The sequence below is a fragment of the Bombus fervidus genome, chromosome 18 (genome assembly GCF_041682495.2).
Source record: "Bombus fervidus isolate BK054 chromosome 18, iyBomFerv1, whole genome shotgun sequence".
Lineage (NCBI taxonomy): Eukaryota > Metazoa > Arthropoda > Insecta > Hymenoptera > Apidae > Bombus > Bombus fervidus.
The window spans coordinates 5,326,930-5,341,126 of NC_091534.1; the positions used below are offsets into that span (position 1 = coordinate 5,326,930).

Genomic DNA, 14,197 nt, shown 5'->3' on the forward strand with positions numbered 1-14,197 from the left:
GTTCAAAACAAATAACATTCGATACAGGTGGAAGTCAGCCACTACATCCTTTGTCTCTAAGTGAGAAACGTAAAGTGGGAGTATAGGTATAGGGATTGCTGGGTGCCACCTGTTACTTTTCAAAGTTATATCGGGGTAAAAATAAAGTTAAATACGTCTACAAATCATGTGTGCTTCTCTCTATCTCGCAGGTTTCCAAAATTATAATTATAGTGTTCTCATATTACCTATTACATTTTTTATCAATTGATTCTTCAGCGAGTTTATCGTTTGCGGTGTATTTTCGATTGCATGATTTAGCCTCGTTTGTTGCTTTACTACATTCGAGAACTTTAGTTCTGGGGTGTATTTTCGGCTTATCTGGTCAATTCGTTTTATCTTTGCTTCTTTGTCCTTTTTAATTTTATCAGCTAGCCTTTTCTGCAGCTCTACGATTATGTGGCACCCCTTGTATTTCGCGGGGTGTTCGTAGTTTTTGCAGTTGACGCAGAATATTTTGTCCTTGGTTACTGCGTCTTCTTTTTTTATTTTGCATTCGCCCGGGCCATGGGGGTCAGTGCGTTTTACACAGCGGTAAATTAGGTTGCAGTTTTGCGCTGTGCGACCTATTCGTTGGCATTTGTGGCATTGAGTAATATCGTTTTTTCTTATTTTTTCCCATGATGATTTTTTCCCTATTGACTTTTAGTAGCTTTCCTATGTTGCTATTGGGGGATACTTGCAATATGTAGATTGGGAGCAATATGTTATACTCCCTTGATTTTCTTGTCGAGAAACGCGACTCTTTCGTGAAATGTATGTCGTCTATTTGTAAGGCTTGTAGTCGTCTAGTATTTCTGTCTCTGAAGCTATTGTCTAATCCTTTTAGCAAGTATGTGTGTTGTTTTTGTGATTTGGGTGTGTATGTGTAAAATGCTGTGTTGGTTGTGATCAGTGTTTCTTTCGCTTTGTTATAGTCGTTTAAATTTTGTAGGTATAGCACGTGTTTGCCTGCGTGTATTCTTTTGATATGGAAATTTCTGATTTTCAGAGTATCTTGTATGAGTGCGACGCTGTCTTTTGGGTCCTGAAGGGTTACGTTAATTGGTGGTGACCTGTTTCCTTCTGCTGGTGAGCGGGCGTCCGTTTGCTCCTCCGTAGGGTGGCTGGTGGACTGAACATGTGCTTGTTTCCTCGGTGACTTTGTCGATGGGGATAGGTCTTTTAATTTGATCGGTTGGGTGGGTTGAACTTGAGGTATTGTCGGCTTCCTCGGCGGTGTTGGGGGGGGGGGGGATGTTTATCCGTATGTCCTCTGTTTTGCCTCGGGTGTGTGATGTTCCCACCACGGACGTGGTCTGCTTGCTTTGTTTCGCATTTCTTCGTTCTTTTCTTCGTATTTTTTCCAAGATCGTATTTTGTATTTTTCATTCTTTTGCTGTAATTGATTGTAGGTGATCCTGCATTTGTGATAAGCTGGTTTCCTCTGGTTGTAGTTCTTCAAATCTGTTTTTTGTTGGTATTGCTGATGGTGGAGGGTTTCTTGTTTTTTTTCATATTTTCGTTCTTGTCGACGGTGGCGTCTTGTGTGTTATTTCTTTCTTGAATATTGAGAAATTTTCTTCTTCTTAGTTGTCCAGGTTGCCTGCTAGTCTTTTGGTCCAGGTCACCATTTTTGGTTGTTGGTTGAGTTTCTGCGTATTTTGTGCGAAAAGTCTAACGCTACTGTTGATTTCTTTGGTCGTTTTTAGCGTGATTATTTTTCGTTTAATGGCTTTTTTTTGTTGAGTTTAGGGTGGGTTCCGTTTTTTTGCTTTCGGCTTCATTATCCGTGTCACCTATTTTTTTATTTCTTTTGTTTTAATTTAAGTTTATTTATTTTACTTTTATTTATAGCGATGGTGTCACTGCTATATTTTCCACTTTTGGTCACTTTTTGTCACTTTTTGTCACTTTTTCTTTCTCTTTCAGTGAATGGTTGTCTAGTTTGACGCGCGCACTGTTCGGACCTAAGCCTGATGTCCCTTTTTGGGCTGAGGGGTCCGTCTACTTCGGAGGTTCACGGTCGACTCTCAAAAATCTGTTATTGTATTGCAAAAATGATTAAATTTATTTTCTAATTTTTATCTACGTCAATTCTATATTGATTTTATAGTTCACTCTATCTACTTTGTCTTCGATAACATTTTCGATTACAACATATTTGAACTGCTTCGATAAGACGTTAAAAATGATTATTTTAATAGTTACTTTAAAGCCAGGTTTGTGGTGCTGTAGTATCTGTTCTGTTGTGGAGTGTTTGATTATATTTTTATCATATTTTTATCATTTTTATCATATTTCGGTTCAGTTTCATTCATAATCAGAAGAACTTCTAATTTGTAGAGTTAACGAAAAAGTCAGAGTTCTTCTCTGCGCCTCAATTACATTGACACACCATAAACCGCTAATTAGGATTTCAGCCCCTATGCACGTAACTTGTACCGATACCTTGGGTTCTTTCACTCAGATAACATATATTTCGCTCCATTATCCTAAAGGCGGTGTTTTTATGGGCGTTGCCAATGTTCAGGAAGGCAACTAATTCTTCATTGGTCAACGGTCTATCATTCTATTACGAATAGGATTCTCGCCTATGGTATGTTAGACGCTGTATTTAGTATTACTTATTCAAACGTACTAGAGTAAACGTCTAACCGCCTTTAAAGTTATTCACATTCTGTTGTTGCGCGATCTCATCTATTTTATACTTACTATATGAATTGTACAGTCCTCTTTCTCTTCCTTATTGTAATTATTTTATAAATTGCGAATATCGGGCGGCTCGGCGCGTTCTTTATTTCTTCTTTCCTTAATTTTCTGAGTTTGAAAATTTTAATTGGAGAATCGACAACAACAAAGAAGAATACCACGAATTACTGATCGACAGTCAACATCAAATCTGCAGAGTGAAGCGTGGAACGAGTTTTGAGGAAATCTTTATTTCAACTCGGATCAGACTAACCGGATAGTGAGGTAAATTTTAACCTTAATCCTTCATTTTATCTTTCACGTTCTAAAGGATTTCAGAGATACTGTTTTTATTAATACGTTGCTATAAAATAAGTGTGTGCATATTTAAAATTAGATGTTATTTATAAGCAGTACTATAATACAATACAATACAGAAATGTATTGTAGGAAGATATATATCCTAATAGATTTCTTATATGTAAAATTTGAATATATATACATATACATATATTAATCCATCTGTTAATAGAACAGTTTTGAACTATTTACACTCAAAATAAGACTAACAAATAGGAATGGAAAATGTACGATAGTTATATAATACAATAATAGTATAATAATATGATATAATATGATAAAAAATAATTTAATAACATAATAATTCAGGACATAAAGGATCAAGAAGTGAATCGAGATGTCTAAGAAAAAGAAATCGCAAGCTAAAAAGAAAATTGTTTGCCAAAGATGCCACCGGGTAGGACATACCAGAGAAAATTGTTACACGCTTATATGCGACTACTGTACAAAAACAGGACATGAGATCCTGGAATGTAGAAAATTACAAAATGATAAAAAATGTATAATGGAAAATGCTAGGCAGCTTTGCAAAGACGATTTTTCAAAAAATATACTATATGGTGAATATCCCGAGAACCAACCTACTACCAGCGACGGAACAAGCTCGTATAACGATACAGAAATATCAAGCCCACTAACAGTAGGAAATTGGCGTGAATTGTTACTGTCTTCTGAGAAAGATATTATCGAGATCACATGCGAAGAATTGAAGAATCGAACAGCAAAAATGGTGGTTTCTACAAACCTACCAATTTCATTAATAAAAATAGGGAAGTTAAAGGATAATGTAACTACTGCTAGAGAAGTCCTTATTTTAGAGGATGCATTCAGCTCTCGGGTTAAAACCATATGTATAATATGCTTATGCATACGCGTAAATAAAGAAACTATACTACATCCTTGTCGAGTAGTTTCTGATGACTTTTACATAGAGACAGATGGCGTATTAGGGCGCGATTTTATCATCAAATCACAAGTCACGTTTGGGGAATACGTAGAATTAGCTGGAGTACAAATACCATTCATCGGTAACAATCTTGTACGTCAAATACTAAAAGTTGATAATTTGATAGAAGTCTCGATCAAGGAATCAGATTCAGAGACAATAACAGATTCAAGTTAACTAATTAAATTCTTAAATCAGGTATTTCTCTCGCGTTATAATTTATATTATAACTAATTTATATTATATTATAATATTAGTCAAATGAGGTAGGTTATAGTTTCTAATAGCTAAATTTTTTAATTTTATATAGTAAATGACAATCTACCAGATTTCTATTTATAATTTTTTATTCTATGCTATTTTATTTTGCTAAATTTTTACCGTTTTATGAAGAATTAATTAAAATATTAACTTTTATCTTATGACATACGGATATATTCAAGGAAGAATTAAGTTTATCATTTCTTTTGCGATATTTTGACTTTTCAAAACCATTAAATAGATCACAACGGATGTGGAAGCACTTCAGATGTCATATTATTACATCAGAATTGAATTTAATGAAATAGTATTTAAAAATGTAATTCAATTATCCTTTCAATTATATATATAATAAGTTATACCCGAAAATCTAAGACTATTGATATTTAACCGTATAATATTGATAGAAGTACGTCAATCTGATACATATTTCGATTTATGTAATATTCAAATCAACGCAATTATCTATTATTTGTAAACACTGCGCGACACATAGTACAAGAGTTATAATTACGACTGAAAGAAAATGTATCATTTTAATTGTAAAATTCACAATATAGTAGATTAGTACACATCTAAATATAATTTAACGTTAGCAGATTTTCCCGAAAATACATATACAAATGTAAAATAATTTTAAAAAATCACAAGATGCATGTTCAATTAGCAAAAGCTTAACAGAATTAAAAACATACATTATTGAAAGAGATAGTACCGCCCCTGCATAATGTTATTAAATAGTCGTCTTACTTATTTAATTTATTTTTAGAAGAATAGCAATATCATTCATTCAAGTAAAAGGTTGATATCCATAAGTAAACTGCGAAAGTTTATCCTTCTACGAAAAATTTAAATGTGTAAAAATGTAGATCAAGGTAGAAATATCTAAAGTAAGGTAGTCATTTTGTTTTGGAAGGTAAATAAAATCTCTCCTTAGACTTTAGGTATTTTTTAATTGCATTTACAAACATCTAAATTTACGTAAATATTCGTAGTTTACAAATAATCAATTAACAGAACCGCCTATACCAATTATCCATATAGATTGAAAAGAAAATGTTTCCATTAACATCTAATGTACAAGTATAATTCGAACAATTTATATCTTATATTTTCATATTACCGATGTACACGAAATTCTTATCCCATTTATATTGTATTTTGTATTTGTATTGTATCACGTTGTTTACAGAATAAAAGAAGGATAGATAATTCGTAACATACTCATCGAAAATCAATAATCAATACTGAACGAAAAACTAGTCCGTTGTTATGACATTACTAATGTTTATTTGCAAAGTGTTTAGTTCCTACTCTTATCCGTAAATATCATCAATATCAAGCAAAAAGAATTTGAAGTCTTTGTATACTTAATGTCACATTTTAGTCAATTCATGTGAATACCTTTTAAGGCGTTAATAATATTGAAAATATTCCAGATTAAAGCATGTTTCTGTAAATGACTGATTTTTTGTACTTAAAACAATATTCGTGGATAAGCTTTCGTCTCTTTTATGCCTCTGTCTATTGTCCACTGCAAGTTTGATAAGAATTCAAAATGCGAATGAATTGCTTATGATATTGACAAATATGTACAAGATCGTGTATTTTATATTTAATAAATTTTCGCATTCATTGATCAAGCTATTTTTTTATGCTATTTAAATTCTATTTTATGTGTTTGTGTGTTTCTCTGCACAAGAAAGTAGGGAAAATTTTTAGGAGCATATAGCACCCATTAAAACAAGTAAAGAAATCTCAATGAACATAGGTACAAATGGGTTTATGGGTTTATTAAAACCTTTTTTGTTTGTTGTAATCATTACTACGCGTTCCTAAAGTTTTTCCTATTGTTCAACCTTTTTGTGCACTCTGTATATATCAAAATTATAAGAAATTGTATAATATAGGGTGTCTCGTCTCAATAGGTCCACGTAAATATCTGCTAACCTATATATTATTCGAAAATGTGTTTCAAATAAAACTTGCTTTAAACAATATATTTTACGAATATTAGAAGAATATCGACAATGTTACCTTGATGGAAGCATTTGACAGGAAAGGTTTATTAATAAATCTTATGACGATTTTATCTAGACGGACGTAGCTTGGAGGTTTCAATGTTACCTTTACTTTTTAAAGTGGAAACATACATTTTCTTTATTCATCATTCGATGCATTTTTTAATTCTCTCTAAAAAATGATATTAAATACCAGGAAAGGTAACGCTTTTATATTTATGTTTCGTTAGTCTTCTATACACTCCATTTCATGAAATTAGTACTGAAATATCTTTCAAGCTCTACTGTATAGAAAATATACAGTTCCATCCAAAAAAAGGGTCACCTTGAGGTGTTGAAAAGTCCTCCACACGGACAAATCTTATGGTTGTCATTAGACGTCCTCCTTGAGACAGAACAAGTTTTACTTGAAACACTTCTTCGAATAACATATTGTTTACATTAGATTGTGGTCGATTAAAATGAAATTCCTCGTATAATAAAGATCTACGTAAAGCATTTACAGCAGATCCTTCAGTAAAAAGAAAGGGTGAAGTTCTAGAAACGAGTCGAAGAATAAAAACTTAAATTATCTTATTCTAAAATTTGTTTAATATCTAAAGAATCTTTTAAAATGAAAAATTGTTTAAACGAACTTGGAGAGGTATATCAGGATCCAGTTCAAAGGCCTGTATCTTCTCGCTCCATGGAACCAACTTCTTTGTTTCGTTTTCGATGAAAAAATTAAATACGTTGCTGCCAGTAGGAAACTTAACAGACTTAAATTCATTTTGCCACCACTTATTAAACTCGTTTCGCCAATCGATCAATTGATCTTGAAAGGTCGCTGATCCGAACGCCCAAATACAGGCAAATGCAAAGTATAATTCGTACCTATTTGTAGAATGGCATTGAGGACAAAGAAAAGTATTTAAAAACGATTAGAAATACGATAAATTCGAGAGCAGTCCGAGAAGCCGAGAATCGGCTTGTTATAAAGAGAAAAAAAAAACATATCGGCGAGATAATAATAATGCAAGGATGAAACGTTTTTATTTTTAATTTTTGTTGACTAAAACTTACGCCGATGTAATCGTGAGGCTTTTCTGATTAAAGCAAGATCAGACACGATATAAGTTGCAACATGTTTCCTTATTTAGTGTCACTAACTTATTTTCTGTCTATTAGATTTTTAATTTCTATTAAATATGTACGTAAATATGATATAATTTAGGGGTGTGTGAATTTTACTCGGGATCGAGTTGCGATCCCAGTAGTTTGTAATGTTCGGGTACTTGAAATAGTAATGGGATCAGGTTAGGTCGGAATCCCGAAAACTTATAACGTTTCCATGAGATTTTGTCTTTTTTATTGTAGAAAGACGTGAAAATCATTCTGAATCTTGAAGTTAAAGTACAAAATCTGATTGTAAAATTCAGAAACAGCATGATACTTGTATGGTTATAAAGTTTTGGTTCCTAACCTGAGCCGATTACTATTTTAATGACGTATAAACATATTCGTACACCTACTATTTCGGGACCCGATTTTCAATTTGGGATCGGAGGATCCATTCAGAACATAATTGTTCTGTTTTCATGCACCTAAACACTGCTTAAGTGTACTAAAACAGTAAAACACTGAAATTTCATTTAAATTGTTACAATAAATATTTACAATTAGTTCAAGTACAAGTTAACCTTAAACTTAGTTTCAGTACAAGGTAAGAAAAAAAATTCGTTCTAAATTAAACTGCCGATTCCGAATCGAAAATCGGATTCCGATATGACCCAAATATCTTTGTATGTTGACAAACTTTCCGGATCCAGACCCGGGACCATAATTTCGGTTACTCGCACAATCCTAAATTTAAATTTCATCGTGTTTGGTCTTATTTCAATCAGAAATATTTCACAAATACGTTAGCGAAAGTGTCGCGACAATTATCGGTATGTATTTTTAATTTTTCTCTAGAACTAAAATTAAACTTAACCTCAATCTAGGAAAAACCCTACAAAGTAATAATTGACAACATATTTAAAGCTACATGTGAAATTTATAATTGTGATACAAAAATTGAGAGGTTAGCGAGCCATAAGTTAGATCCTGATAACGATCCATATGACTATTGAGTTTCATTCTTTTCATTTATTTTTTATTTGTTATTTTTAGTTATTTGAATTTATTGCCGACAAATATTAAATTAAATTTCTTTCTTAACTGTTTCCTGTTTACTTTCTGTTACTTAATTTGCGTTTATGCACTTAGAATTCTTTGTGACACTTTTTTAATGATATCTTATCATTTTAAATAGCCTTTATCAATATGTTGCGGCTAAAAAAGAAAAAAAAAAAGAAATGAATGATAACTATCTATGATAGTCACTAAATTGTATGCTACTACCAATTTATTGTATTTAAGGGAACTTGTCAAATGAATATATTTTGATTTTTGAATGAATTATTTTCTAAAATATGTCGAATTTTTCAAACGACGCCGCATATCATTTTTTACTATGTTTTAGTTGCTAGAAAAACGAATTCAACGATCTATAATGTAATATAATGTTCAGTTGACTTTGAATATCAGAATGAAGCGAAAATTTATGGAAAGTAATAACTGCATCCCGCTCTGTATCGATCCTAAGATCGACTCAAGTTCTCCACAAATCGTTCCGTTATGAAATTCGAGATCTATAGAAGGTTACATTTTCGTAGGTCGCTGAATTCGTCTTTCTAAAGGCTACAACAGTAAGCAATAAAAAATATACGTTATCATTAAAAAAACTGAAGGTTAAATTGATATCTCAGAAAGTATAATTCATCAAGAAGATCAAAACATATTCATCTAATTAATTCCTTTGAATACAATAAATTTCATTTGAAATGTTTGTTGATAATGTCGATAGATAACGAGTTCTTTCAAGCGTATATAAATTTTAGTACTGCTTAGGTCTTATTTATACCATTCCTTTGGACAATCCGGTGTTACATTTTCCTTAATCAGAAAATAGTCCAGTAATTTACAAAGCATTTCCACGTGACATATTTCTGGTAATGGCGTAATTTTTTTAAACCTGGATTTTGTCATTTCTACAAGGGATGGTACATATTTATCGAACAGAATGGTTAAATTCGCTCTCTCAGCTGGATCTCTTGTTTCTATCCAGCTGGTTGCAAATCTATTCAAATAATAATAATAATGATAATTCATCAATTAAAAACAATTATATAACATATATGTATGTATAACACATACAACATATATAACATAACTTTATAGTAAAAAATTAAAAATATTCAAGTTCTGCGTGCTATAATTTAGTTAAGAGAACTTATACGAACTACAAAAGTAAATAAATGTTTACTTACGGATACCACCCAATATCTTGTGGATTTATATAAAGAATTCCTGCTCTAGAAACAGTAGCTGGCGTTGCTGTCCTGAAATTTATTTTCCAATCTTACTTAATTCTTGTACGATAAGAAATATTCATACATATGAAAAAGACATAAAATATTAAAAGATGTTAATATAGAAATACAGCATTTCTACATGTATTAGAAGAAACAGTATAGCTAAAGACAATAAACAGACATATTGGGTATGTATATCTATACAGTATGTCCTGTTTCATTGGGAACGCTCATTGGAAAAATAGGAATGATACGAAAAAATGTTTGAAATAAAGTTGTGTAGTGCGATGACATACCGTACTTTTATCAATTTGACTATCCGCTATCGAGATATAAACTTTTAAATTCAGCGGAGCACTACGGTAAGCAGAGCAAGGAATTACCTAACCTAAAATTGATTACACGGAACTGACTGTTTTGAAAACATAAAAAAACTCATAAAGCTCATACATCGATAGCCAAAACGATGGTACAAAAGACAGGAGTTTGTAGTGTTTTGCAAACTGATCGTCAACTACAGGGATATGTAATCAGAAATAAAGATACCCATTTACAATTGTTTTCATTTCAATTTCAATTCGATATCATATAACTTCTGTTTGAAATATTTTTTCATATCGTTCGTATTTTTCTAGATATTTGAGCATTTTCAGCTAAACAGGATATATTGTATAATAAATAATCGTGTCGCGATACGTAAATATTGAATGTGCTTTAGCTTCCGCTTATAATTTGAGGAAAACAGTCACAGGAGATTAGTCTATTTTCCAATCTTCTGAAAATGTTCCCGGCAATACGACATCGTTTGCAGTAAAAATGTTGCGTCGATGACTGATAAGAAGATCGATAAGAAATCTATGTTCTAGCAAATTTGTGCTCGCAAGCTAAAAATCGATTGCCACTCAATTGGTACTTAAAAATACTGATTTACGATCGAGATTTGTGATCTCAATACTAATAGATTTCTGAAGAAATAACCATTATCGTAAATATGCAAAAGTGAGGACCTCGACTCCAATTTTGTTGAATTTTGGATATGTTGTAGAAGGGAGAGTCTCGAGTAACATACGCTTCTTCCGAGGCATGGAACGATCGTGTTTAAAAGTTATTACAAAAAGAAAATGATATTTGTTAGATTACGCTTACTCCAATATAAGTAATTACAAACGAAATTTCATATACATTTGTATATAATTACGATCCTAATAGTAGTAACCAATGATTAGGTTAGGTTAGATTCCATAACCCAAAACATCCAACTTAACATAACTTTTGAAGGCCTCGGACAAAGTGTATGTTATTTAGTCTCTGCCTCTCTACAACATATCTTAAGATCAAAGTCATTAGAATTGAGGCCTCCTTTTGTGGTTAATAAGCTATAATATTTATAATGATAGCTATAGTCATTAGATAAAAAAAAAAAAATACCAATGATAAAGTGCTGCATATTACCTAAGATTTGAAATCTCGAAGAGAAGCCTCATGTGTTCCGTTAAAGCGATTCTTTCGTTGCTAGCCAAAGTTAACACTTTGTTGTCATCCATGACAGTGTTTAATGACTCGATCCACATCGGATCTATATCACCGTCAAAAATGATCCATTTTGGATCATTTCCTGTCATGTTTGCCTGATCTCTCATTATCACGGAGAACAATCTGATTGATCAAGATAATTACTTATTAAATATTTGATATAATAAGTTAACGATTAAAAGATGGTAAAACTACGTATGATATAATTCATAGCGGGAAAATTGAAAATATGTATTATATATAAAATCATGTATATTAAATTAAAGTTTTTTAAATGTTAGTAAAACAGCCTCGTTCACAGGTATTAAGCCACTTACAGAAAATACTTGTATGTGTCGTATGCATAAGTATGACTTTTTATAAGTTAAAAAAGTAAAAAAAGTTTGAAAGTTGTTGAAACTATTAATAATTATTATTTAGTTTGAAACTTATATAAAGATAGGCAAAGATTATAGAATCTTACGATAGATAAAGCATTTATATACAGATACCCTCCCTATAATATGATAGTTAGATTTCGAAAAATGCTGTAGAAATGCGGAACAAAGAACTAATATAAAAGTGGAGGTTAGGTTCCAATAGTTAATAAGTATAGCAATATTGCTGTAGTAAATAAGTATATTTAATAATTCTTTTTAACTGTTTTTCGATATCATAATATACTATAATACACTAATATAGTATTCTATTCTATCATATTATATTATACTATAGTAGTATATATAATATAATATACTAATGTAGTACTAATATTAATAAGTGTATTACAAAAGTATGCTATTTTTTCATAGCCAAGAGAAATATATTTATTAAAACAATTAATAATTAATTCAAAGTACTACACATTTATATATTAATATTATTTATGTTTTAAAAACTGTCATGCACATTTTATATGAAAAATAATAAAAATCTTTGATTTTCTACTTCGATGTAGCGAAGACATTTTCGAGTACAAATGGTTAATACTCCTCGAATTAAGAATAAATTCAAAATTATAATACTTCTAAATTCCGCCTGCAAATTTGAGACAACACATATGCTTGTTCGAATGAACGAAATCGAATGACGCTGCTTGCACTTAACGATTCGTGTTTTTTTTTTACGGGAATTCCCTCAATTCTCAAATCGTGTTGGAGCGAATTTGTGTTTGTAAGAGTACCATATTATAGAGGGATACCTGTATCCAATGTTATAACATTAAATTTCTTCTCGTTAATATCTACTATATCTCTCGATCATTGCTTTGACCAATTCAGGTATTCGCGTTATTAATAAATTTTAATAAATGTAGGCAAACTTCTCTGCATTTTGCGTTTAATTCATACGAAATTTTTTAAATAAATTTGAGTATATAATCATACATAACAAACGTATGAGTTTTCACACGCATGCACATACTATATTTCCCTTACACTCTTCCTATATTATAGTATATTCTAAGAATGCAAAATTATGATTCCTGAATTTAAATCGATCATAATATCATCTCGTCTGAAACTATGAGACATTCTAACGTTATTGAATGGGATTTATATAACATTATGTAAAAAATATCATTAAACCTAGTGTTGCTGTAAAACCTATCGTTAATAGTGAGATGAATCAAACCCGTCTTTCCATTCCCGCGTTGCAGGATTGATAATTCCAAATAGTTCGTCATTAGTTACTGCTTTCGGATTCAAGTCATTATAATATGGCTTTAATTGTTGATTAAAGTATGTTCGATTAAGTGTTTTCCAAACTTCCGTTTTTCCGGTTCCAGCAAATCCAACAATGAAAACTGAATGACGAACATGAAGCAATTCCTCTAACTGTACAACCTAACGAATTTAATATAGTTTGAAATTTTACATAAACAAAATTATCCTTCATATTACAATGTCAACTTTCCTCAAAGTTATGTACAATAAACGACTTTAAACATAATAAATATGGGTATAATTATGTATACAACTTTAATACCAGCTATTAAACATTACAACGCAAATCTGTTTTACTCTTACTTTTAGTACAAAACCGTCTTCTGGTTGCAATTTGAGATCCAGAGTAGATTGTCGGACCGTTGATTCAAAATCTAAATCCCTTTTTCGCGGAACATCCAGAGCGGGAAACAAGTCGCCTATAGAAGCAGATGAACTAGGAGATTAACTTAAGTGTATAAACGTATAGGTTAACTTAGAACATATATACTATACATATGTATGGATAAACATTATACTCAATATGATCTTGTTTTTGAGTTATAAAGTCTATTTGTCATTTGGTGGTGAATTAAGATATTTCTTTAATCACTGGAAAATGTACTATTTGAAATAATGGTACGTATTTCTTTTACGCATGATAATATCTCACTTCATTTTAGTTGATTAGCAAAACAGTTTCTAAAGGTGACTCCTTGAAAAGGTATTCCCAAAAAGTAAATGTAAAAGGGAATAAGATAAATATTGTTGTACGGTAATACAAGTCACAATCCAATAAAAAAGAATATAAACAAGTTGGGAAAAAATAGTAAAAGAAAGTTAAGATTCTTGAGAATTGATGGAGAATCTTGCATTTAGTTTCAATTATGTAGATTGTAAATTTGTAAGGCAAATTTGAACTACAAGAAACCAATTTACCAATAAGTCCCATAAAAACTGGAACATCGTCGGTCACGATTTTCGGTATATTGAAATCTCTGAGAGCTCTCATTAGCACCTGATCCTCAGCTCTCCCGGGATCGTCTCTCTTTAATTTTCCTGCAACCACTAAAACCGACTTAATCGCCCGTAGACCCCAATCATAGTGATCTTGCTTCGACAAAAGTTCTCGGCAAAGCTGGTACAGCGTTATGAATTTTCTTGCTAGTAATCTAGCTTCCTGGAAACCCTCCGCTACCAGCATTATTTCGCAAATTAAGTCAAAATCTGGAACTACCATGGCGCAAGGCCTTTAAAACAAAAAAAAAGAAAACAGTGATAATTTTTTCT

General features: G+C 31.4%; 2 protein-coding genes across 3 annotated transcripts in view; one reads left to right on the plus strand and one right to left on the minus strand.

Annotated features, from left to right (window-relative positions):
- Positions 1-2,664: 2,664 nt before the first annotated feature.
- Positions 2,665-4,239, plus strand: LOC141445941 (uncharacterized). 2 transcript variants are annotated; one of them, XM_074112165.1, is made up of 2 exons: positions 2,665-2,994; positions 3,379-4,239. In XM_074112165.1, exon 2 carries the CDS (start codon positions 3,407-3,409, stop codon positions 4,190-4,192), a length of 786 nt encoding a protein of 261 aa, XP_073968266.1. In that variant the 5' UTR covers positions 2,665-2,994; positions 3,379-3,406; the 3' UTR covers positions 4,193-4,239. The 2 variants fall into 2 exon arrangements, with proteins under 2 accessions (XP_073968266.1, XP_073968267.1); XM_074112166.1 differs by having other exon boundaries at positions 3,388-4,239.
- Positions 4,240-6,455: 2,216 nt separating this feature from the next.
- LOC139996433 (dynein beta chain, ciliary-like) overlaps positions 6,456-14,197 on the minus strand; it is a 44,385-nt gene continuing 36,643 nt past the window's right edge. Inside the window, exons 15-21 of the mRNA XM_074112143.1 lie at positions 13,847-14,157; positions 13,232-13,347; positions 12,837-13,048; positions 11,145-11,348; positions 9,648-9,719; positions 9,242-9,457; positions 6,456-7,170 (exon numbers count right to left, since the gene is read on the minus strand). Coding sequence (XP_073968244.1) covers positions 6,906-7,170; positions 9,242-9,457; positions 9,648-9,719; positions 11,145-11,348; positions 12,837-13,048; positions 13,232-13,347; positions 13,847-14,157 — 1,396 coding nt within the window. The 3' untranslated portion in view covers positions 6,456-6,905. The remainder of the gene's footprint in view (positions 7,171-9,241; positions 9,458-9,647; positions 9,720-11,144; positions 11,349-12,836; positions 13,049-13,231; positions 13,348-13,846; positions 14,158-14,197) is intronic.